Consider the following 24,894-nt stretch of genomic DNA (forward strand, 5'->3'; position numbering starts at 1 on the left):
AAAGGTATTATAATGAAAATGTGTATTTTGGCTGTAGGGCATGATTTTCTATTTTTGGGTGTATTCCCCCTCCCCCACTACTAAATTCCAAAATTCCTAAGAAATCCTGTTCAAAATGAATTGTTCTTTCACGTGATGTGTGGTTTTTTATCTGTACTAGAAAAATATCCTATTCGTATGGGGTAGAAGTGGTAGGTTTGCATAATTTTGAAAACCCCTTAAAAAATACCCCGTTTTTGAAAATTCGTAGCTCTAGAACCAAAAATGGTAGAATCCTGTGCCACCACTCAATTTATTGGAAATTTTATTACATTTTATTTTGTAGAGAATGATTTATCTCCAAAAACTCAAACTTTTCGAGATTAAATGGAAAAATTGAAGTCCCAAATTTTAGGGAGTGAAGCCGCATGTCAGCAAATTTCAGATTCAAATCCAGCACCCCAAAATACACATAGAACGTCAAGAAAAATTCTTTTGGGGCTGTTTCCAGAAAAAAGACCATTTTACTGGACTAGTACCTACTTCAGGTAGAGCCTGAGAGTTACTGAGGTCACTCTGTATCTATAGTGAGGTCCTCGTTATAATGGCAGTGAAGAAAGATAGGAGAAAAACGTTGCCAATTCTCTCCATTTTGCCACTGGGTGTACACAGCTGTTACTCAATTCATCCCATTAAATTTGATCTAATAATAATTATCATTTCCTTGATGAAGTAATCAATTTAATTTCAAATTAATCAAGAAAATATATTTTTTCATAATTTGATTCAAAAGTTTGCTTTCATAAATGAAACATAAACATTTTTATTTTTATACAAACCTGAAATGGCGGCTAATTTAAAAAGCTGTGATACAACAATCTAAATTTCAAAACAACAGAAATTAAGTTATTTGATAGTTATTCTATTTCAATTTCTTTTAAAAATAATAGAAAAATAGAAATCCTTTTTAAAATAAGTAATTTCAATGGGAATCATTCTAAAATAACCTTTCAATATTATTTATACAGGTGGGAGTGGGTCTAACCTCCAGGTGTAGGCTAAATGAAGCATGGATGAAGTCTAGGAAGGTTAGTTATCAACTTTTAAAATGTCATTTCAGGTATTTTAATTTCTTTTTCTCATACAGTAATGTCTAAAAATTATTTAATTGTTCTAAAAATACATATTTAATCAATTATAAGACTTGTGTACTCAAGTATTTTGATAGAATGAAGAAAAAAATGGCGGCTGAGAATTGTTTGTTTACTTTTGTACAGTCACTGTCAAAAGTGAAAATAAAATATTCTGTCAAATTGACAACATTGCAAAGCGAGAGAAAGATAGTGCTATCTGTTTTGTTGTATGATAGAAAAGGACAGCAACAGTATTGTCAATCGTATGCTGCCACTATAATGTGAACCTCACTATAGCACAAGGAAACTTTTTATTAAAAAATTGTTTCTGAACTTCTCTTATTTATCCATAAACAATATAATGAAAAATCAGAACTATGATATGAAATGCAAGCACACCCTCGCCTTTTTCATGTATTTATTGACTAGACTACTTATTCAACAAGTTAGTATTCCGAAAAATAATTATCGATAGTTTATACTAAGGCACTATAAAGACTATAAAAGTTTTTACAGTGCCCTAGCTTACACCAATCTATAGTGAGGTCCACATTATAATAGCAGTGTACAAAATTGACAATACTGTTGCTGTCCTTTTCTATCATACAATGAAACAGATCTCTCTCTCTCTCACTCTCTCACTCTCTCTCGCTTCTAACGTAGTGAAGTTTAGTGAAGTAGACTACTGATTGTGGTGGTTGGACATTGGATTATGGCTTCCGTCTATGTTTATCAGAAACTGTGAGTTTTATCTACTCGTCTGCTCTACTGTCTGAACCATCTTTGCTACTGGATATGTCTACATCATCTACCTTTCTATAGTTTCTATTATACTGTGCACTGTTTTCAACATTATTTGAATTTGTGGTTTTTGTTTTGAATGCAAAACTATAAAAAGTAAAAGTTCTGCTTCGATCGATTTTTCAACAAATATCTGACTTAATTGATTATAACATGTAATATGGAGAACTCTAGATTTAAAGGCAGATCAGATTAAACTTCTAATAAAGCAAGATGAGTTTGAACTGCTGTGTACCGGGGTGTGATAACGCTTTTGATTCTAGTGGAGCTGAGAAAAGCTCAGTAACTTTTCACAGGTAAGTGTCATTGTCAATAAATTTTGCTTATGGATTTCAATTTCTTTACAAATTTATACGACACTGATGAAATTTCTGAAAGTCAATTTGACGGCCTGTAAAATTCGATTATAGGCCTACCTTACATAATAGGCCTATAGCAATACTCATGGAAAAATGTTAATTGTTAAAAGAATTCAATTTTATTTGCACAATTTACTACATTGATATAACATATTATGACATACGGTATTTTATTTCCGATTTCTTGATCAAGAAATTCCATGATTGCAATATTAACACATACATACGGTTGAGGTGCAATTCCGTAGCCCTTTAGGGATGACTCATAACGCGCGGCTCAAACACATAACCTAATAGGTATATTCATTAGACTCTATGATTTATCAGATATGAATCCTGAATGCAATATAGTAGCCAACATTTCTATTTTATCCTCTTTACCCATAATGCTCATACATCATAAAACCGACTAAATCATCGTAGAGGCTAATATGTTTATAGAGATTATGTACTTCTTTTTATACCTGAATCTGCATCCTTTATACCCATAATATGGGACCGATGGCGTCAAAAACATATAATACACAAAAACAAACAACATGAATCATGTTTAGCAAGACAGCATTTCCAACAAATCACCACTCATATATTCACCAACAATGTAGTATGCCTTGCTTTTCAAGTGCTTGGATATAACTCTCTCGAACGCTCTTAAATCCAACTGTTTCACTCCTGTAGGCAGCCTATTAAAGTATCGCAATGCCGAACTCCTGAAGCACACCTGTGATCTCTGAAGGCGTACTCTGGGAATATCAATCAGCTCTCGATGTCTGGTGTTATGTTCATGCACATCAGTCCGAGTCAACATGTACTGCTGGTTCTTCTTGACATACATCAGACAGAGAAGTAGGAAGTGGCAGATCAGTCACTTAGAATACCAAGTCTAACAAAAAGGGGCTTGCAATGTGCACGATATTCGCTTGCGGTGATGATTCGGGCAGCCCGTTTTTACAGTTTCAGTATGTCCACAACCTTTGCTGAATGACCCCACATGAGTAGGCCATAGGACCATGACTAAATAGGCCTCAGTCACATGACCCCTCAGCTTCAGCAGCAGAAAACAAATTCTGGATAGTCTTGTGGTCACATGCTGAATATGGCTGGCTCAGTTGAGTTTACTGTCCAGAACAAAACCACAGATAAAGGATAAGCATGAGCTATATTTCTTGTCTCTGACAAAACTCAGTAGCTTGACAGGGTCTTCATCGCCGGGAAGGTTTCTTGACAAGCTGCAGATGATATGCTGGGTATAAGGCTGTATAAGTTTACTAATTTTTACGTTTCAATGATTGAGATGGCAGCATGTATTAAACATGGCCTATCAATTGTCCAAAAAATATTCCTGAATAGGTAAACCAGCACTCAAGGCTTGAGTTGAATGCTGGTGTCTTCAACCTCTTCAGATACCCATTTGATTATGTTTAAACGAGAATGAACGGTTACATTAGATACATATTACATTAGATATATACCGGTATCAGCTATCATCTATAGAAGGCAGTGGCAAGTCAGAGAATCGGCAACGCTGTTCTCCTTCCTTTCTCCACTGCCATTATAACGTGGACCTCATTGTAGTCAAGGAAAGAGCTACCTATATCTCAAAAATGACGAAAGCCCCACTTGAAACTAATCTAAATTGAATGTGGCTGTCTGAGTTATTGTAAATAATAGAGAAATTATTATTCAACAATGTATGTTGTTTGTTTGCAGCTTTCCAAAGAATGAATTGCCGCGAATTGCGTGGCTCAAGGCAACCGGCAGACGTTACAACAAACGCGTTTCGGCAGTTGTTTGCTCCGACCATTTCAACGAAGATGACTTTGTCATTGGCACTCATAAACTTATGCTGAAGAGAACTGCAGTGCCCTGCATATTCACTCCTGACCAGATACAGCTCTTGGAACAGCTGAAAACATGTCCAGCCTCTAATGAAGGTATACTTCTATAGCCTGTGCAAACCTTGGTTTGCAACAAGGGGCTTTATGTCCAATGTCATTTCAATAGGAGTACACTGTTGTCGTATTTATGCTGAGCCTATTAAAATTGCCTACGCTCTCTTATTCGCTTACACAATTATTTCACAGGTTCTCCGGATTCTGTAAAACCTGGCAGCGCTGTACTATGTAAGAGCAATGCTGCAAACTATGGTTTGCACAGAATAGCTCTATCCAGCTTGATTAGTTTTTGGATGAAACTTTATGGTATTATTAGAACCTGGTGTTCTCTTTAAGCTATTCTTTGGTTTCCATTCTCTCTTATAAGAATCTCGAATTGTAATTGTTGAATTCTTAGGTCCGTTTGCACAGTCAAAGCTTAAACTCGATTTAATCAGCTGGTGGCTTAAACTCAAAATGAAACGCATTATAACAAACAAACTAGACTTGATACGGATTTAATCCAGTTCAAACTGGAATTTAATTTAAACTGTCACTGTGCAAATGGCCCAGTTTAAAATCTAATTCTATAAATTATAAATCCAATCCTTAAAATGAAGCCGAAATTGATAAAGTGTGTACGAGTACTCAATTGTTTGACTTTGAATGTCCAAGCACATTTCAAGTTGGTACAGAATAATCGTTGAAACAATCTAGGGATATGGTGGATAAGCAGATAAAATCGTAGAATATTTGAAAGCGTTAACGGCAACGCTGTTCTCCTATATTTCTCCACTGCCATTATAATTTGGACCTCACTGTAGTATTTGTTACCTGTCATTAATAAATTATCATGTTTATCTTTCATCCACCTCACTGCAAAATTAGTATCTCAGCACAACGAGAGCTCAAATTGATTAGATTTCTTTACAATCACTGTAAATCTAATGTTTAATGCGTTACGTTATAATAAATTTGATGGGAGTTTTATATCTGATAAGCTATCTACCAATGTGTAATTTTACTCCTATCATTTGAAAAAAAATTAATCAATATGTAACCACAGATTGTTTAATATGTATTTTGTGCTGTAATTGCATTTCCGTTATATTTTTCAATTTCCATATTTTGTTTCAGATAATGTAAAGAACCGTCCTAGTGTGAGTGTCAATCCTCCGCCGGTTATTTCAATGACCAAAATATGCGACCGCAAGCTTGGAGACATGTCTCTACTTTGTAGAATTTGTGCAAGGAGAAGTGACAGGTTGATATCGCTATTCGAAGGTGAAGGGCTTGATGCTGAATTAGCCCTTAAAATGCACCAATATTTATCTTTGAATGTAAGTATTTCAAATAACCTTAATTAATGTTATATCTTGATGAATGAGCCGAGTAGAGGGTCACACTTAGTTGAATCAGAATTGGAAGTAAGGAGATTGATGTTGGAGTCAATTGCTCGTTGGTAATATGCCTACCTTGTTCTTTTTTTTCTTCTTTTCAATTTACACTCAACAACATAGTCGTCGTCGTCATCATGATGATCATCAAAAGTTGAATGAATTGAATTGAATTCATATTAAAGATCTTGGAATTTGATTGAACAAATCCAACCGATGCTCTTAACCAAGTATTCTATCTTCTATGTGACAGAAAGATATTCACTTCCATCTAGCGTCACATAAATAGTCAAAATGTCATAGTCATAATGGGCTTTGGTATGAAATATCCTCATGAAACTTCCTTATCAGATCCTTATTGTGAACCCAAGTTATCCTGCTACATGCTACATTTATAAATATCGTATTCCCCTAGCTTTTAATGGTCATTCAATAAATGTAGCTTAATGTAGATAATATTTTCATATTACATAAGTGACAATGTCCATGTATTTGACAGCATTTATTAAAGAATCTGTCAAAATATTCATGGAAATTAATAATGTTTTATTGTTCTTTCAAATAAGATGAATTATTCATTAAAACTGCAATTTTTTCAAGATAAGAAAATATTGTGTCAATGAGAAATGCTCATTTTTTTTCTTTTTTATTTTTTTTTCTTTGACAATTTCTTAGTCTTTTTCATTCAAAAAGAAATGCTCATAAATATGATCTGGTGCTTCCCAGCAGCTATAAGAACAAAAGTAATGTGACTTTGGTCCATTCACATGACCTGTAGCAGACAAGTCAACCTGCAATATTTCCATCATTCTTACTCGTACTTTGATGATCGATTTTTCTCTAACCGCTGCTACTAAGTGCTTTCATACTGCAAAATATTTATGATTTCAGAATTACTTTAATAGCTTAATTGTATTTCAGGTATTACTTGTGCTTGTATCAGAATTTACTCTTCAATTTTAACTTTTCGACTTATTTTCAGGTTACCGAAGACGATGATCTACCCAAAAAAATCTGTCTACCATGTGCTACAGCGTTGGTGTCCTGGCATGACATTGTGCTCATGTCTATTGATGCAATCGGTACACTCAACGCCCTACTAGAATCTGACAATGACAACAAACTGAGAAGCATTTCAGAACAGGAAGCCAAGGTAAACTTAAGCATCTCATTTCACTGATAGTATTCTGTATAATTGCATACAGTACACTGTAATATTCGTAATTGCTTCATGGTGGTGTTGCAAAGAAAGCAGTAGGATAACATTCCTTGCCAACTATGGTTTCCCATGTAGAGGATAATGTAACAGTACAATATTTATCATAATTTATTATTGAAAATCCGAGGATCGAGTTCCACTCAAGGTGTTACAATGTGGAATAGTTGAAATTTCTTGATTTTCTCCATTTTCCAGTACAGTGAGGTCCACGTTATAATGGCAGTAATTAATTATCATTGGTGCTGCTTTCTTTGTCTATCATTCAACAAAGCAGATAGCGCTATCCTTTTCTACCTCTGCAACGTTTTATTATGAAAAAAATAGAAATTACTATTTAATCATTTAAAAAGGTTTTTTCTCGGCGAATAAAAAAGAATTGATTATTTTAAACAAGAATGAACGTTTAATATCACATCAGATATACCTGTATCAGCTATCCTCTATAAAAGGCAGTGACAAGGCAGAGAATCGGCAACGCTGTTCTCCTGTCTTTTTTCACTCTCTTTATAACGTGTACCACACTATATTATTTGTTACCTGTCATGTTTATCTTTCATTCACCTCACTGCATGATTAATATCTCATCACAGAGAGTGCTTCAAATTTATAAGATTTTTTTACTATCACTGTAAATCTGAAGTTGTTTACGCGCGAATTAACGTTAAAAACAACTAATCATAGTCATTTAATTGGTATTCATGAATTCCGGTTCAATTATAAAAAAATTGCATCAAACAGTTCAACTTTCTTCAATATAATTTTAATGACAAGCCTAGATATTTTAATGGCAAGCTTTAAACGTTAAGTTCTGTGTTGAGCTTGACTAGTGCGTACTATCTTCACTTGTTGAGCTTGAAGTGAGTTCTCATCATCATCTAAACCCAATTCATATTTTGAAACACTGAGATCATGATTGAATATAATGCTCATCAATGTCTGTTTCCATTACGAACTGCTTGTTAATAATCACCAGTGTTGATGAAGGGCCTAGTGTCTGAAAGCGCTCCACTAATGTGAGTAGAAGCTAACAGCTTTTATTTATAAATACCTGACTACTATATCGTAATTTAGTTGTTCAAAAGTGAATATAATGTGCGCTTTGAAATTACAGCGACAGAGAGAGAATGAGCTATCGGCATCCAATAATGGAATTCTACAAAACCAGCAACTAGATTCTATGAATACGCCAGCTTCGATGGACATTTCTGGAGAACTGGATCCGTACGTACTAATTCCCATTTCATTGCTAATTCAACTGTAATTAAACTCGTATTAAGATACTCTATTTGTTAACCATGCGTTACTCGTGTGGACTAGCCCAGTGATCGCTATATATCCATAGCTTGTGGACATTTTTCCTTTGAAATTTTGTTAAACTTGCTGCCACCTAAGGGTCCTTTTACTGAATGCAACCTATTTTTCGGTAAAGAAACGGACTCACCGATTAGTTATGCCTTCGGATAGCTATTGTCATCCAGCCGGTAGAACATTGGCTTTGTATCAGCAACCTCACATATAATATTAATGTGCACACTTATGTCACGGTACAGTTTTTTCTTTTTTAATAACCACAGTACGAGTTCATAATTTACTACCGACAAGTCACGTCCGCACACTTTAATTGATACAATACAAGAGAGCTTAGCAAGCTGAGTGTCGCCCTTTCCTTGCAAAATTGTGGGGTTTCATAGGGCATGGTGTACGTACCTTCAAATTGTTCAATTTAAGCGTTAACAATTTACCTGTTTGTTCGAATATGCACAACTGTATTGAGTTTTAAGATCAGTTCCATTATAGTAATTTTCTCTCAAAGTCACTCGAGAGTCTGAAGTCTGCACGAGTAGCAAGTGAATAAATTCTTCAAAGCTTTTTTCCGTGTAAATAATGAAGCAATATATGCAGAATCAATTAATTTTCCTATTTCTGTCAATAATGAAATATTGTTGGTGACAGTAATACCGCGATGAAGATAGGTTATAAATATATACTAACTCTAAGAAGAAGATGTGTCTTATGAACACAACAGGACTCAACATCCAAGCATTTAAGCAGCGACGATAGAGTTATTATTTAAGTTTTGAAACCCTTTTTTCAAGTGAAAATAATAAATCATCAAATTTGCTCCAGACAGACAACTTTGTGATTCATATGTTGTTAAGCAAAGTTGTCTGAGTTGTTAGTGAAGCTATGAAGCAAAAAATCCAAAGACTGAGTTGGATTCTCTTTATTTGTTTTTTGATGAAAATACAAGTTCAAAGGATTGACACTCGAATCAATATTAATTTATTTAATGCAGAGGTATCTCAACTTGAATTCCGGCATTCTTTTTTTTGTTGTTAGGCATCAAAGTCCGGTTTTTGGGACACTACTTATTCAATTTTATGCACTATTAAACCTACATAATTATTCAATAATAGTATATTATAATAGTGAAAGAGGGAAGATAAAAATTAAAAAATTGAACGAAATGTTTAAGAAATTTGAAAGTTTAAGAAATTGTATATCCAAAAAAGTGTGAGTAAAAGTTATATTCCCCCTTTTAAAAATAATTATTCAGATTGTTAAAGTTACCAAGTTTATAGTATTTGATTAAAGTAGATAAGTCAACTATCAGAAAACAATTCTCAGCTCTTATAAATTAGAATTGGAATAGTTTTGGGCTTAAGTCTGTGTTACTTTTTTGGAAGTTGTGCTTTGTTGAATAATTAGATAATTTTATGAATTATTGAATGAAGAACGTCTTTTATGTCTTCATTTTTCAGGGTGTCTGCTGATAAAACGCCAGCCAAGAACAAGATAAAAGATTTACAAGAATACAAATTGCATTACCCTTGGAAGTACCACGAGATAGATGGTACCTTTTTCCTTAGAACAAAGGTGTTGGGTTTTGAGCCGGCAGCTGAAGCGTACACCTATATATGTTGTTTGTGCTGTGAAGAGTTCAACGACAGAGACGTGATTGGTCATTCCAAATCGCACTATCCTTTGCAAGAAACCGACTCGTGTCAACTGTGCCATTTCAGTTTCTCAACAATAGAACTGCTGAGAAATCACATCAAACGACATATGATTATAATTGATGATCAATACTTGAGTAAGTCCGCTCGTAATAAACCTAAAAGTAAGCAGCCATATCGTCCGCCAAAAGTAGCGGCCACGCCCAAGCCACCGCCACAACCCAAAAAGAAACCTCCATATGTATGCGAATATTGTGGAATAGAGTACATGCGTAAATCGCTCTACGATAGGCATGTTCGGAACCAACATCTCGCGCCTTTCAAGTGCCGAAATTGCCCTGAGAGATTCGATAGCCATACAGCACTTGATAGCCATAGACTCAATTGCCAACGTGTCAAAGTTGAGCCTTGTGAGAGCGATGATTTAATATGCAAATGTAACAAGTCTTTCAATACCTTTGAAGAATACAATGATCACACTCTGACTTGCGATGAAGATACAGACCTACTGTGTGAAGAATGTGGTCTAGTATTTCAAACAAACAAAGAATACAAGAAACATAATATGACGACTCATTCGAAGATACCCGTAAGGAAAGAAGGTGCCACTTGGATGTGTGAGATTTGTGGCTGCAAACTGGGTAAGTACAGTGCTAGGAAGCATTACATGACACATTCCTTCAAAGAGAAGAAGTTCACTTGTAAAGTTTGCGACATGAATTTCCTGCATAGATGGTCACTCGCTAATCACATGCAATCACACAGCAACATACGACCTTTTGTCTGTGAGATCTGTTCAAGAACATTCAAAAGATCTGATCATTTGAGGGAACATCAGCTCAATAAGCATCAAATTGGAAAATCAAAGCATAGTGATTTCAAGTGTGATATATGCAATAGATACTTTACTACTGAGACTTACCTTATTCGTCACAAGCGTCTGCATTCGACTGGCATGAGTTACGAGTGCCGGGTGTGCAAAGGCCGGTTCCCCACCGAACACAGCCTGAAGATGCATCAGACGCGGATGAAGCACGACAACGGAAGTGCAGCATCGGTCAATATTGTATCCACGTCATCTTCCGACCGCATCAATAAGTTCAGGTGTAAAGCTTGCTTCAAGCGCTATGGCTCTATGGCCAGTCTGAAGAAGCACAGGCTTAAAAACTGTCCAAAACTAAATAATATAAAAGATGAAGTTAAAGAAGAAGATGAAGATGAGCCTGAAAGTAAAAATGAGGAGAATGAAGATTTAGAAAAAACTTACGAATGTCCAAAATGTAATTTGAGATACTTGACAGACTTTGGGTTGAAACTTCATTTTGCTCGCTCAAAACACTCGGATGTCTTGTCAAAGTATAAAAAACGTCCGAAAAAGGATCCCAATGAAAAGAAGAATCCGCGTTTCAAGTGCGTGCAGTGTGGCGATATATTCAGTTCGTTGGTGAGCTTGAGAATGCACAAGATTAAAAGGAAGCACTTTTCACAATGCCCCCACTGCGGGAAGCGATTCGCGATGGAATTCAAGTTGAAAGTCCACCTGGTGAAGGTGCATCAGCAGAAGGATGTGATTGTGGAGGAGAGCGACCTGCTGACTCAGGAGGAGAAGCTGCCTTACCAGTGTGACGTGTGCTCGCAGCTGTTCGCCATGAAGCACAACTTGGAGGCGCACATCGCCAAGAAGCACTCAGTCAACGCGAACGACGAGCCACTTGAAACTGCCTGCAAACGCAAGCCCAAGGTCGAGCCTGTCGACGAAGACGTTTACGAGGAGTTCACTCAGGAAATCTCAGTTATCTACCACTGCACCGAGTGCTGGGAGAATTTCGCTTCCGAGGAAGACTTCAACAATCATACACATGAAGCTAGTATTATATTAACCGAAGAACTCACTGATAATGCTATCATTTCCGAAGTTATTGAGACTGAGTCATAAGTAATCGGACACAAGGTATTACCAAAAAATACATTTCACAGTTATGTTTTTCACTATCAATTTAAATGTTCCATCATCATTCTGAACAATTAAAAGAACTTCTCAACAGAATCCTGAGTAATTAGTACCGGGTGATTAAAAGTCTGTCCGCAGCTGCGTGGTGGCATATTATGTTCTGTTAAAAAAAAAACTTTTTGAAGAACCCCTTACATTAGGATAGTATTTATTGTTGCCCTTTAAATTCACTAACATTCTACTTTTATTAAACTTCTTATTGTCATGTTGAACGATTAGAAATTGAAAATCAGTTCAGAGAATAATATTATAACTTTTGGATGTAGGCTATGTGGTGTTTCGTAACAGCATTTCTGCCCAATCTTGATCAGTATTAATGGGCTTCTCCAAAAAGAATAATATTTTCATTATACCTCATTCATATAATAGTCTTCTACAAACAATTTTAACTGAGTTCCGTTGAATAATTATGAAAAGATTAATTTTGTTATAATTATTGCTCAATCGCTAATAATAGTTACTATACATTATTAAGTGGGACTAAATACACATACTGCTGTCTTGTGTGTGTATTTGTATTTTCAATTATTAAAAAATGATCCATTATATGTATACAAAGTTACATTGATTAATTCATTATTTTGCAATACCGGTATTCTATGAAAAATTAGTCTGAGCTCCCCTGTAACTAAACATTTCCTTCATTCGCTGTAGCCTACTTGGTTGCGCATTGTCCAGTGTGAACTAAACCTTATATTAGTTTAGTGTAAACTTATATTATAAAAATTAACTAATGGAATACTATAATACTTCAACCATAGCAGCAGCCAGAAAGAATGCAATATTAATGGATCAAATCCAATTATTTCTCTCAGAAATCAATTTTGTAATCGTTTTTCAATTAGAAATGTTGGCATTGATTTTCTCCATAAAGTTTTATCAATTGGTCATTATTTTAGAAATCTAGCTATAAATATTATGTTCGTCTAATCTATTTTCTAACTAATTTGTCCATTGCTGATTTGGTATTGCTGTTGCTCGTTTAAAGCCTAATGATATTTTATTTGAAATATATTTATTCGAATGTATGAAAAAGAAATGTAAATATAATAGATATGAGTTTGTGTGGAGTTATTCTTTGTTATAATGTTAAAAGTATAATAGTGAAATAAGTATTTACATCTAATTACGGTATTTATTTTATCGAAAATGTATGTTGAATGTTTGAGGTATGTGGAATCGGTTTAGCTGGAATTTCTATTTTAATCATATTCATACTATTCTATTTATTTTAAATTACTTGTATAACATATTTTATAGCTTTTCAAGAGTATTTTCAAAAATGCGTAGTAACTAAAGTATCAAAGTGTTAATGTCAAAGTGTATTGAACATTAATTTATTTAACTTACCGTACTTATATAATATATTTATTTATTTATTTCATCGTGGATTAATTTATGTCAAAGACATGAAATTAAAATTTAAATTATATAAGGCGAATTCCATCTAAAGCATCTGGAGTAAATATTTGAATAAAATTGTTCTTAGAACTATTTATTTTATTCTTGATTAATTTTCCCGTGAATCCCAAAATAGAATGGCCTAATAATGAAAATATTGGAGCATTCTGATGGAATCAGTCGTCAGTTAACATCCTCATCACGAGCTACCATACTGATTTTGCATAATCTTCACTTTGAACTTTTCCATAAGATTTCTGATATAAATGTCACCTATTCCTTTTCACTATCTTTTTATATACTAGTATAGTTCTGTGAACTGTAGACCTCACGCAGTATTCTCATCCACAAGTACCTGATTGAAACTATAGACCTTATGGAAATACAGCAATAGACTGGCTTCTCCACACATCTGTGTAATCACTTGTCAGCTGATTTATGATGAATAATTCTATAGTCTGATTTTTACTCTAATATTGGCGTATGAAGAAGGCTCCTTTTTCCTTTTATATTATCCTTGAAATTCAAAATTTCCAAAAACCTTGTATATACGTCGACGCGCAATTAAAAAAGGAACATACCTGTCAAATTTCATGAAAATCTATTACCGCGTTTGGCAGTAAATGCGCAACATTTAAACATTAAGAGAAATGCCAAACCGTCGACTTGAATCTTAGACCTCACTTCGCTCGGTCAATTAGAGTACCGTACCTGATCTGGAGTAAATAAGAACAGGAATTGACGGCTAAAATTATATATTCACGGGGTGGGACCTTCCCACAAGGGACTCCCACCAACAAAAGCCATACGAATCTACTTTTTACTTCTATAAGAACAGGAATACTAAAATAATACCCAAAGATTCATGATTAATTAGGGTACCGTACTTATTGGTTTAATTTATTAGTTTGGTTACCAAACTAATAAATTAGTAGGCTACGGTACAGTAGTAATATATAAAATACTTTACCATACATAATTATTAGTAAAAGAATAATTGAAATCCAAATTAGTTTACAATTGAGAGGTCAGGGAAAGGAAATTAATGTGTCACAAAAATAAGTTTTCAGGAGTGTCATTTCAACTTTAAAATATACATCACTACTGATGTATCCTTTAGCTCTTGGTCGCAATAACAAAAGGTATTCAATATGTCAAATTAATTTAATCAACATAAGCAAGAATATAGTACATGACTGGGTCTACTGACCTTTTCTATCTTTGGACTGTAGCAAATTCGTTTCTATATGCTATGAATAAGTATATAATATATATCTAGTCCTGCTGAAAGGACATTCTCTAAAAGCCTAAAAAATTACTTCTCTGTAAGGCCCCACTATACTCAGTATGTGTGTAAGTACATCGAGAGGCATACTCTGGGACACCTGGGCTAGCCAGGGAGCACTACCATTTTGACGACTCCTCGGACACAGGACCGTTGGGAGGGCCGAAAAGTAAGTAAATGACTTTATAATCTCAATTATTACCGTATAAGAAGTTATCAAGTCATGACAATATAATTATATATTTGATGGGATTAATCATTAACAAGAATAACCAATCAATTGATTTGACCAATCGATTGGATATACAGCTGTGCACTATATAAGGCGGTGGAAAAAGAGAATTGGCAACCATGCGTCATATTCACTGGCTATAATAATATTCCACTATATTTCCTTCATACATGGATCTCACTATATAGTGAGGTCCACGTTATAATGGCAGTGGAGAAAGACAGGAGAACAACGTTGCCAACCCTCAGTCTTGTCAATGCCGTAGCTAATACAGGTCTATTGATGTAATATTAACTGTTCATTCTATTTTGAAATAATCAATATATTTTACTTGGCAAGAAATTATATTTTTCAATAATTTCATAATGAATTTTTATAATTAAGATGAAATGTTCTGTTGATTAATTATCAATTCTACATTGTTGGAAGACGATCTGGCAACAGAGCAAAGCAAGAAAGAGATAGCGCCATCAGCTTTGTTGAATGTTAGACAAGGATAGCAATACCATTGCTAAACCAACATTCTTATTATAACGTGGATCTCACTATAAAAGTACACTTTTCGAACGACTGAATAATAGTCTTTCCTCAAAACGAGCAATTAGACATTTTGTTATCCTGTTCATTGATAATTTTTCAAATTTTCTAGAAAAAATTTAAATCAATCTTTTGACATATTGGAAAAATCCCACAAAATAATTGAAAAATTGAAATTTTATATAAATCAACATTAACAAGTATGATTGCCTGATTATTGTCAGCCCTGAAATGAAAATTCCACAAATTGGCGCGAAGCTGGATTTTATCATTAATTGAACTTTAACCTAACTTTTTGTTTTTACAGTGTCTTCATCATCATTAGTTCAGGATTCCTTTTTTAAACCAACCATTTTTTTTGTATTGGCATGACTTATTCAAACTCAATTTTTAATAATTAATCAATTACCTGAGTTCTCATTTTCAATGTACCATTGCTTATAATCCGTTATTTGGAACTTAAATTTCAGATAAAGTTATAGTAATGTTGACATGTTGTTTTTTGCTAACCTGTTAGCTTTTACATCCACTTTGACATCTATAATAATATAGAAGCTACAGACAATCTATTCAATTACATCATGTGCTATTTTAGAAGGTTGTAACTTGTGAGTTATTTTAATCTTCAACATGGTTCTTCAAAACTCTGGAAGATATCGTCCTGAAAAGGACAGCCAAAACTCTGGATCAAAGTAAGTACACTTGCCTTCAATTGAACTTCATACCAACCTTATCTTAACTCCAATGTATTCTGTTTTTGATTGTATTATGATTATGGCAATATTCTTAGTATTGTTACCAAGAAATATGCTTTCAGACAGCCGTAGACCTTTTAGTGTTGAGTAGTACCTAGCCCTATAGTAAAAAACCGTCTCAGTCCAGAGTATAGTCTAGATTATTGATAACAGGCCAACCTGATTTATCAGATTTTTTAGTTGTCTGGCCCTTGGGAGGATAATTCGTTCTTTTAAACCATCCAGGAGTCCTGATATCTACGGCATGTTGCTTATATGCTTTGGGAGGTGATTGATTCCATCTCAGATCCCCTGGCAGCAGCTGTCAACGACTGCCTGAGAACTGGTGTTTTTCCAGTTTTCCTGAAAACCTCAAGAACCGTTCCTGTCTACAAGAAGGAGGACCACCAGAGCCTTAACAGCTTCAGGTCAATTTCAGTGACTCCAGTGTTTGGAAAGGTGGTTGAAGCAGTCATCAAGCCCCAACTTGAGAACTTCTTTGAAAGACAAAACCTTCTTTTGAGTATGCAGTTTGGTTTTGAAGAGGGAGGTCTACTGTGGATGCAGTAAATAAAGTGGCTGAACTTATTGGTCTGGTGTTTGAGGATGGAGAGTCTCTAGAGCTGACCCTGTGCGACCTGAGCAGAGCCTTTAATTGTGTTGACCATTGCATCCTGATTGAGAAACTGCGCTACTATGGTGTAGTGGACTCAGCGCTATCCATTCTGGTGTCCTATCTGGCTGGGAGACAGCAGCAGGTTGTGTCTCTGGGTGGAGCTTCTTCCTGTCCACTCCCAGTGAGCCACGGTGATCAATCCTGGGACCAATTCTATTTATGATAAACGACCACGACAGTGATGGTTCAAAGCTCTTGTTTGCGGATGATACATCATTGAGGTCACTGACCTTCGGCAGGTGTTGGAGATGTCAGCTGAACATTTGCGGTCTTCAACTTCATGGTTCCTGGCAAATCGATTCCAGTTGAATGCAAACAAGGCCCAGCATATCATCTGCAGCTTGTCAAGAAACCTTCCCGGCGATCAAGACCCAGTCAAGCTACTGGGTTTTGTTCTGGACAGTAAACTCAACTGGGCCAGCCATATTCAGCATGTGACCACAAGACTATCCAGAATTTGTTTTCTGCTGCTGAAGTTGAGGGGTCATGTGACTGTGGCTTATTTAGTCATGGTGTATCACGCGCTCTTCCACTGTCACGTTTCCTATGGCCTACTCATGTGGGGTCATTCAGCAAAGGTGGTGGACATACTGAAGCTGCAAAAACGGGCTGCCCGAATCATCACCGCAAGCGAATATCGCGCACACTGTAAGCCCCTTTTTGTTAGACTTGGTATTCTAAGTGGCTGATCTGCCACTTCCTACTTCTCTGTCTGATGTATGTCAAGAAGAACCAGCATACGTACATGTTGACTCGGACTGATGTTCATGAACAAAACACCAGACATCGAGAGCTGATTGATATTCCCAGAGTACGCCTTCAGAGATCACAGGTATGATTCAGGAGTTCGGCATTGTGATACTTCAATAGGCTGCCTACAGGAGTGAAACAGTTGGATTTAAGAGCGTTCGAGAGAGTTGTATCCAAGCACTTGAAAAGCAAGGCCTACAGTGTTGGTGAATATATTGAGTGATGACTTGTCGGAAATGCTGTCTTGCTAAACATGCCTTATGTATGTTTTTGTTTTGTGTATTATATGTTTTTGACCCCATCGATCCCATATTATGGGTAAAGGATGCAGATTTAGGCATAATAAAAGCAGTATATTTAACAATAGTTTAGGCTATTAAGGTACCCAAGAGATTTCATTAATATTTAAATATTAGCCTACAACCTGTCTCCCACACATCTGGAAACCGTATAATCATACCTCACTACCTGTATTAATTTATCATTGCAGTACCGTATATAAAGTGTGGATAACCAAATCGACCTTTATGAATATCATTTCCCAGAAATTTTAAGGCGCAACATCTTGATAGAACTGATACGTGTAGAATTTAGTATGGACCAGCAATAACATGCAATGCATTTTACTAATAACAACAATTCTATGTTTCAGAGAAGAATCCTCGGAATTCAGAGTACGTCAGGCTATTGAAAATAATGCTGTTGACGAAAAATATGGGTTCAAAAGGTTGAAACATCATGAAGAAAAAACAGGATATCTTATTAATATGCATACTGTGAGTGTGGTATTTTACAATTAGTATTTTTAATTTATTTTCCTTTATTATTGGTATTTCATAGTTAGTGTCAATGCTCGTACAATTAAAACTATCTTACATTTATCGTTTCTTTTCATACTTAATTACTTATACTTTATGTTGTGGCCAAGGACTGCGGTTTTCATATTGGCAGTGTCGTTAGACCAAGTAATCTGGGGTTTAAAGGTGCTGTAACGAAAAAGAGAGGAGGCTCCTCATACAATTCCTGCAGCCACTACAGAGGTCTATCCAGCAGCCTCTTCCTCAGTGTTCAGCTGAATTTCTCTTGGTACCAAAGTGTTGAAACATCTTATGGTCTGAATTAGTACAATTATTCTTGTTCATCAAATACAATCAGTAAGATTATGTTACGAAAAAGCTGCGAGATAGTGCCAAGATTAATTTTACATTTTAATCCTGTTTTATATTGTATTTTGAACAAGGGTAAGGGATAAGGGTAACGGCAAAGCTTAGAAGGTAGAAGAAAGCGGGTATATTTAGTATTTGATGTCCATAATTTAATTACAAAGACACGTTAAAATAAAATGAAAAAAAAACAATGGTAGGTACATGCATTACTTTTCAACACTCTCAGCTACCTTCTCCGCTACCCTCTACCTTCGCCTCTCCACTATGTTGTGACCCTAGAGTTTTAAGGAGAAGGAAGATGGAGCGGCGAAGGTAGAAGGTAGCTGAGAGTGTTGAAATGTAATGCAGGTATTTAAATGTGTCATAACATAGTGGAGCGGCGAAGGTAAGGTAGAAGGAAGCGGAGGCATTTAGAATCACTCTCTCTGAACTACCTTCTCCATTACCCTCTACTTTAGCCGCTCCACTATGTTGTAATCCTAAATAGAGTTTTTAACCAAGGCCACGGTAAATTTGAACAAACCAAACTTCTTTTTCTATGTTGATTATTATGTTGACTAACATATAAATTATTATATCGTATCGTATTGCTTGAATTCTTACTTGTTGAAACTGGCTTCTCCCCATATTTGTGAAGTACTGAGCTCTCTGTTCAATGATTGTATTCTTGATGGCGTTTTTCCTAATTGCTTAAAAATTGTCAAAGTAATTCCTCTTTCCAAGAAAGGTTCTGCAAGTGAGTATAATAATTTTAGACCGATTTCTATCATTCCAGTTATTTCTAAAATCTTTTAGGTAATTTTGTATTGTCAGATTGTTGAGTTTTTTTAAAATAAATCACTGTTCTCCGATAGTCAATTTGGGTTCAGACCTAATAGAAGCACAAATACAGCTATATCTGAATTCATGGAAAACTGTATCTATTCTATTGATGAGTGTAATATACTAGGCAGCTTCTATGACATGAGTCGAGCTTTTTATACAATATCTCATCCCATCCTATTACAAAAGCTCAAATTCTATGGTTTCGATGACATGTCAACCAATTTAATTGCCTCTTACTTGAGTGATAGATATTATCAAACTGTTTTTCAAGATGGCTGTTTTTCTAATTATTTAAAAGTGTTATCAGGTGTTCCACAGGGTTCCACACTAGGTCCTATCCTCTTTATTATATGTTAATACACATCAAATTATTATGTGGCAAACTGTCGAAGGGAATTTTTATGTTAACTAGATTGAAGTTCATTGTTGATAAGAGTGTTTTAATTTCAGTGTATTTTGCTTATCTTCATTCTCATTTGTACTATGGTGTTGTTGCCTGGGGTGATGATACGAATGTAAAGAAACTATTTGTGTTACAGAAACGAGCAGTAGGCTAAGGGTCATTGCTAATGTGAATAGTCGTTTTCATTGTGTATCATTATTTAAAAAAATCAAGATTTTGACAGTACCAGCTATTTAAATTCTTGAATGCCTTATGTATTTAAAAATTAATTTAGCAAGTATTTCTGTAAATAACAACATTCACAACCATTACACTAGAAATTCTGAATCTCTTAGAGTGAACCAGTGCAATTATGCAAATACATTGAACTGCTTTAAGGAGTTTAGTATAAGAGCTTATAATAAGCTTCCTTCACATTTAAAAAAGCTAGAAGTGGGTAATTTTAAAAGAGCCATTAAAAAGATGTTAATAGAAATATGTCCATATAGAAAAGAGGAGTTTCTAATTTGAGGGTATTTTGTTTGCTGTTTGTATGCTTGTGTTTGTATTTTTATTTCTTTGAATGTAAATACTATTCATTTACCATGTTTAATCTATGACGATGCTATGCATTTGTATAAATGTTTTCTGCATAAAGAAATCTTGAATCTTGCTGTGCTATTGTTTTACATTATTTCAATGTTTTTAAAAAATATTAGTTGTTTTATCTTTGATATTTCCAATACTTTGCAGACTGAAATACTGAATGAGGACAAGCGTCTGGTGAGTGCTGTCGACTATTACTTCATGGAAGAGAATGCAAAACGATTCAAAGTTTCCTATATCTTCAAACCATATTTCTACGTGCTTGCTAGAAAAGAATGTATTAAAGACGTTTCGATTTTTCTCGCTAAAAAGTATCCTGGATTAATCACAGCCCTTGAAGAAGTATCCAAGGAAGATCTAGATCTGGTAAGTTACCTTCTAATTATCAGTAGTAAATGAAATAAGCCTTTAGAAATATTTTTGTTCTCTCGATGAACCTATTTATTTGGCAAGTTGCACATTTTATTATATTCAAGTTGATTGCATTGTTCTGATGATTAATATTTGAAATGTAAGTCATTTAATTCATTTTTTATTAAATTGATAAAATTCGCCTTATAGTGAACATTATATATGTTCACTGTAATGATGATGAGCCATTAAATGATTTGAGTCATCAAATGATGATGATATTATGATGATGCTGCTATCCATAAAAACTCTGGAGAAGTCTTGTTCAGCTGTATTTCTTTGAGTGCAATGGAACTTTGTAATATTTAGATTATCCAGAAGCTCTCATCTCAAAGAAGGGTTGGGAATACATGGGTTTGATTTTCAGAATTTTAGAAAATAGTGCTTTCCGAATTTAAGAGCAAGAGGCTCTAATTTTTTTCTGGAAAAACTATTTCAATATTTCACCAGAACTATAAAAAATACTAGTTTACCCAAGTCTCGATGTCCAAAATTAGAGCAGGCCTAATTATGTATATGTACATTAACTAAAATATCGCCAACATCTTAAAATAAACGAAATTACAATTTCCTTGGAGGATTGTAAAATACATAATTCAGTCTATTGAAGGTTTTTGAAATTTTTCTGACAATGAACTTGACAAGTCATCAAATAAATTAGTCTCATTTTCAGTACATATGCATGAATTATATTCATGATTTTAGTCATGAATTAATATGCAGATTAATGCATGGAATAGAACTCAAATCACCATACTACCTAGCTCAAATTATCTATAGGAATTTGCCGGACGTCATCAGGGAGGCTGAGAATTGCAGCGACGTGGTGTATGAAAGTAGGTTGGTCGGGTGGCTTTTTGGCATAGGCTGGATTGGAACTGAGGAACTGCTCCATTCACCGTACATGTAGTATAACTTACCAGCTCAATTTAATTAAAATATAACTTTTTCGCTTCATTGCTGGTCTTAGGTTCCCTTGCTCTCCCACTTGTAAATTTATAATCAACTCTGCTCTGCTATTGATCACGTATTTTTATGAATAAACTATAAACAGCAGTTACATTTACTTATATAGGTTGTATAGAACATAAAGTTAATAGTTCATAGCACAGATAAAGATACATGTTACTCTATTTTCATGCAAGAACTCTCCCCCATTCACAGACGTATAGTCTTCTTGGGGGAATTCCACGCCATCTATGTACTAGCATTAATGTAATAATGTATCATTTTCTATTTCAATTGATGTATTCTATTTATAATTGAATTTATGAATTTTACATTTTTTTTGTAATGCAATGTGGAAAAATAAATTGATTTGATTTGATATCTTATACTTCTTCTATTAATGAAAATGTTCTCTTTCCAGCCAAACCATTTGATAGGATTGAAACAACAGTTTCTCAAATTATCGTTTGCAACAGTGAGTGACTTGGTGAAGGTTAGAACGGCGATCTCCAGTAGCATTAGGAAGAATAAGCACAATGAAGATAATGCACATTATACTGAGATGTTGAAATCGACTTTGCATGGGAATGCGGGAAATTCAGAAACCACAAAGAAACAAACCGAGCAGATGGAAAACATTATTGACATCAGGTTTGTAAAATTAATGTATTGAATGAATAGATTTCATCCTTCTATATTAAAGTGTTTGTGCAAACCTATTTACCGTCACTGTAAAAGTTATTCTCTTACAACATTTTTTCACATGATATTTACAAAAAGAAAGATCAGGGGTAGGTCCGTTTTTGTACAAGTCATTTTTCATTTTACGAAAATTACGTTGATTGGGTCAAAAATTCAAAACCAGTGAGAATGATTGCTCGATCTCTCTGCTTTACAATAGAAATTCTTGGACTTGGAGTGCCAGATAAGTGCTCCATTACACACTCATATTGCATATATAATTTGATTATTAGAGCTATTTTATGACTTTTTTACGAATAAACAGAACAAGGATATCAGTTTATCCAATTGAAGTAAAAAGTGATCATATTGTATACTGTATATTATGTATCTTGTCATAGATATTTGATTGACTTTCATCAAAGATTTGATTCCCTAAGGACTCGAGTTGGACTATCATATTAGCTAAAAGGTGACCATCAAATATCTTTTTTTTTAAAAAGCTTCCTAAACAACTAGACTATACTGATGAATTTCTTGTAGTAAACAGGAAGTGTATACAGCCACTCATCCAAAGATTGTCAAGATAATTTGCAGTAAATCTGCCGATAGATACTCTCTCTCACTTTTATCTACTTATCACTTTTCAAACCTATCCATACAGGTGAATTCTCAAACATTTTACTCTGCATCTCAATATTTACAATAAAATTCTTCCATGTATTAAAAAGGGACAGTTCAATTCTCTTCTTTCTATTTTCATTGTGTCTGTCTAAACATTCTGAAAACCATTTTTCTGAACCTACTGAAAATGCACTTTTATTCTATGTAAAATTGATCACACAATTTATTTCAAACTATTTTCCCGTGGATTGAATGTCTCAATAGTAGTCACAGTATGAATCCTCGTATTCCCTACTAATTGCGTCATTCGCCTGCTCTGAATTGTTGAAAAAAATCAAACACATAACTTAATTATCTGTGTATTAATTTTACGTTTTCACAGAGAATACGATGTGCCTTATCATGTGCGTGTCTCTATAGATAGGAAAATATTTGTTGGCTCCTGGTACAATGTGAAAGATATGGGCCAAAATAAGGACATTGTTATAACAAAACGGGAGGACCTGATTGATCGGCCGGACCTTATTGTGTTGGCGTTTGATATTGAGACCACAAAGTTGCCACTTAAATTCCCAGACGCGGCAACTGATCAAATCATGATGATATCTTACATGATTGATGGACAGGTGAGTTATCTCTCCTTAGATTTTTCTGCATTGATCTTTAATACAAGTGAGTGAATCGAACGACGAAGAAATGTATTAATTCAACCGCTTCAACCCTTTTATTTATTAAACAAATAACAAGTTACAAATATGTAACAATCTATAGTGAGGTCCACGTTATAATGGCAGTGAAGAAAGATAGGAGAAAAACGTTGCCAAGTCTCTCCATTTTGCCACTTCTGTACACAGCTGTTACTCAATTCATCCCATTAAATTTAATCTAATAATAATTATCATTTTCTTGATAAAATAATCAATATAATGTCAAATTGATCAAGAAAAAATATTTTTTCATAATTTGATTTAAAAATTTGCTTTCATAACTGAGATCAGATTTTTATTTTTATACAAACCTGAAATGGCGGCTAATTTAAAAAGCTGTGATACAACAATCTGAATTACAAAACAACAGAAATTAAGTTATTTGGTAGGTATTCTATCCCAATTTCTTTTAAAAATAAGAGAAAAATAGAAATCCTATTAAAAATAAGTAATTTCAATGGAAATAATTGTGAAATAACCTTTCAATATTATTTATACCGGTAGGAATAAATAACCTATCTAACCTATACGTGTAGGCTAACTGAAGCATGGATGAAGTCTAGGATAGTTAGTTATCATCTTTTAAAATGTCATTTCAGGTATTTTAATTTGTGTTTCTCATACGGTAATGTCTAAAAATTATTTAATTGTTTCAAAAATACATTTTAAATCAATTATACTACTTGTGTACTCAAATATTTTGATAGAATGAAGAGAAAAAATGGCGGCTGAGAATATTGTTTGTTCACTTTTGTACAGTCACTGTCAAAAGTAAAAATGAAATATTCTGGCAAATAGACAACATTGCAAAGCGAGTGAGAGATAGTGCTATCTGTTTTGTCGTATGATAGAAAAGGACAGCAACAGTATTGTCAATCGTACACTGCCATTATAATGTGGACCTCACTTATAGCAATTTGCTTTTTCGGTTTTTCAATGCTGTAGAATAGCTTTGAAATCGCCTTAGCCTGAAATCGCCTTAGCCTTAGTATTAAAAACTGTTGAATACAGTTTCAGAAGACCACACGTCCGTATGGTAGTTGAGTTGTCGTTCAATTATTGAAGCTCTCTCGTAGGGTTTTTAGCGTCCTCGTAAAATCAGTTAGTAGTAAAAACGTTTTTATGTCAATTATGTTGATGGTACAAACTTGTCATCGTGACTCACTGTGAATTCACTGTCACAGAATTTGAATAAAATA

General features: G+C 34.5%; 2 protein-coding genes across 2 annotated transcripts in view; both read left to right on the top strand.

Annotated features, from left to right (window-relative positions):
* The first annotated feature begins 1,770 nt into the window (after positions 1-1,770).
* Positions 1,771-13,224, top strand: LOC111044437 (zinc finger protein 43). Its single transcript, XM_022329589.2, has 6 exons — positions 1,771-2,209; positions 3,983-4,206; positions 5,284-5,486; positions 6,526-6,696; positions 7,874-7,983; positions 9,525-13,224. Exons 1-6 carry the CDS (start codon positions 2,127-2,129, stop codon positions 11,653-11,655), a joined length of 2,922 nt encoding a protein of 973 aa, XP_022185281.2. The 5' UTR covers positions 1,771-2,126; the 3' UTR covers positions 11,656-13,224.
* Positions 13,225-15,479: 2,255 nt separating this feature from the next.
* The window catches only part of LOC111044438 (DNA polymerase epsilon catalytic subunit 1), a 46,883-nt gene continuing 37,468 nt past the window's right edge, over positions 15,480-24,894 (top strand). Inside the window, exons 1-5 of the mRNA XM_039427069.1 lie at positions 15,480-15,877; positions 17,998-18,121; positions 20,472-20,690; positions 22,105-22,334; positions 23,371-23,614. Of these exons, the coding sequence (XP_039283003.1) occupies positions 15,816-15,877; positions 17,998-18,121; positions 20,472-20,690; positions 22,105-22,334; positions 23,371-23,614 (879 nt within the window). The 5' untranslated portion in view covers positions 15,480-15,815. The remainder of the gene's footprint in view (positions 15,878-17,997; positions 18,122-20,471; positions 20,691-22,104; positions 22,335-23,370; positions 23,615-24,894) is intronic.

This window comes from Nilaparvata lugens, chromosome 4 (genome assembly GCF_014356525.2).
Source record: "Nilaparvata lugens isolate BPH chromosome 4, ASM1435652v1, whole genome shotgun sequence".
Lineage (NCBI taxonomy): Eukaryota > Metazoa > Arthropoda > Insecta > Hemiptera > Delphacidae > Nilaparvata > Nilaparvata lugens.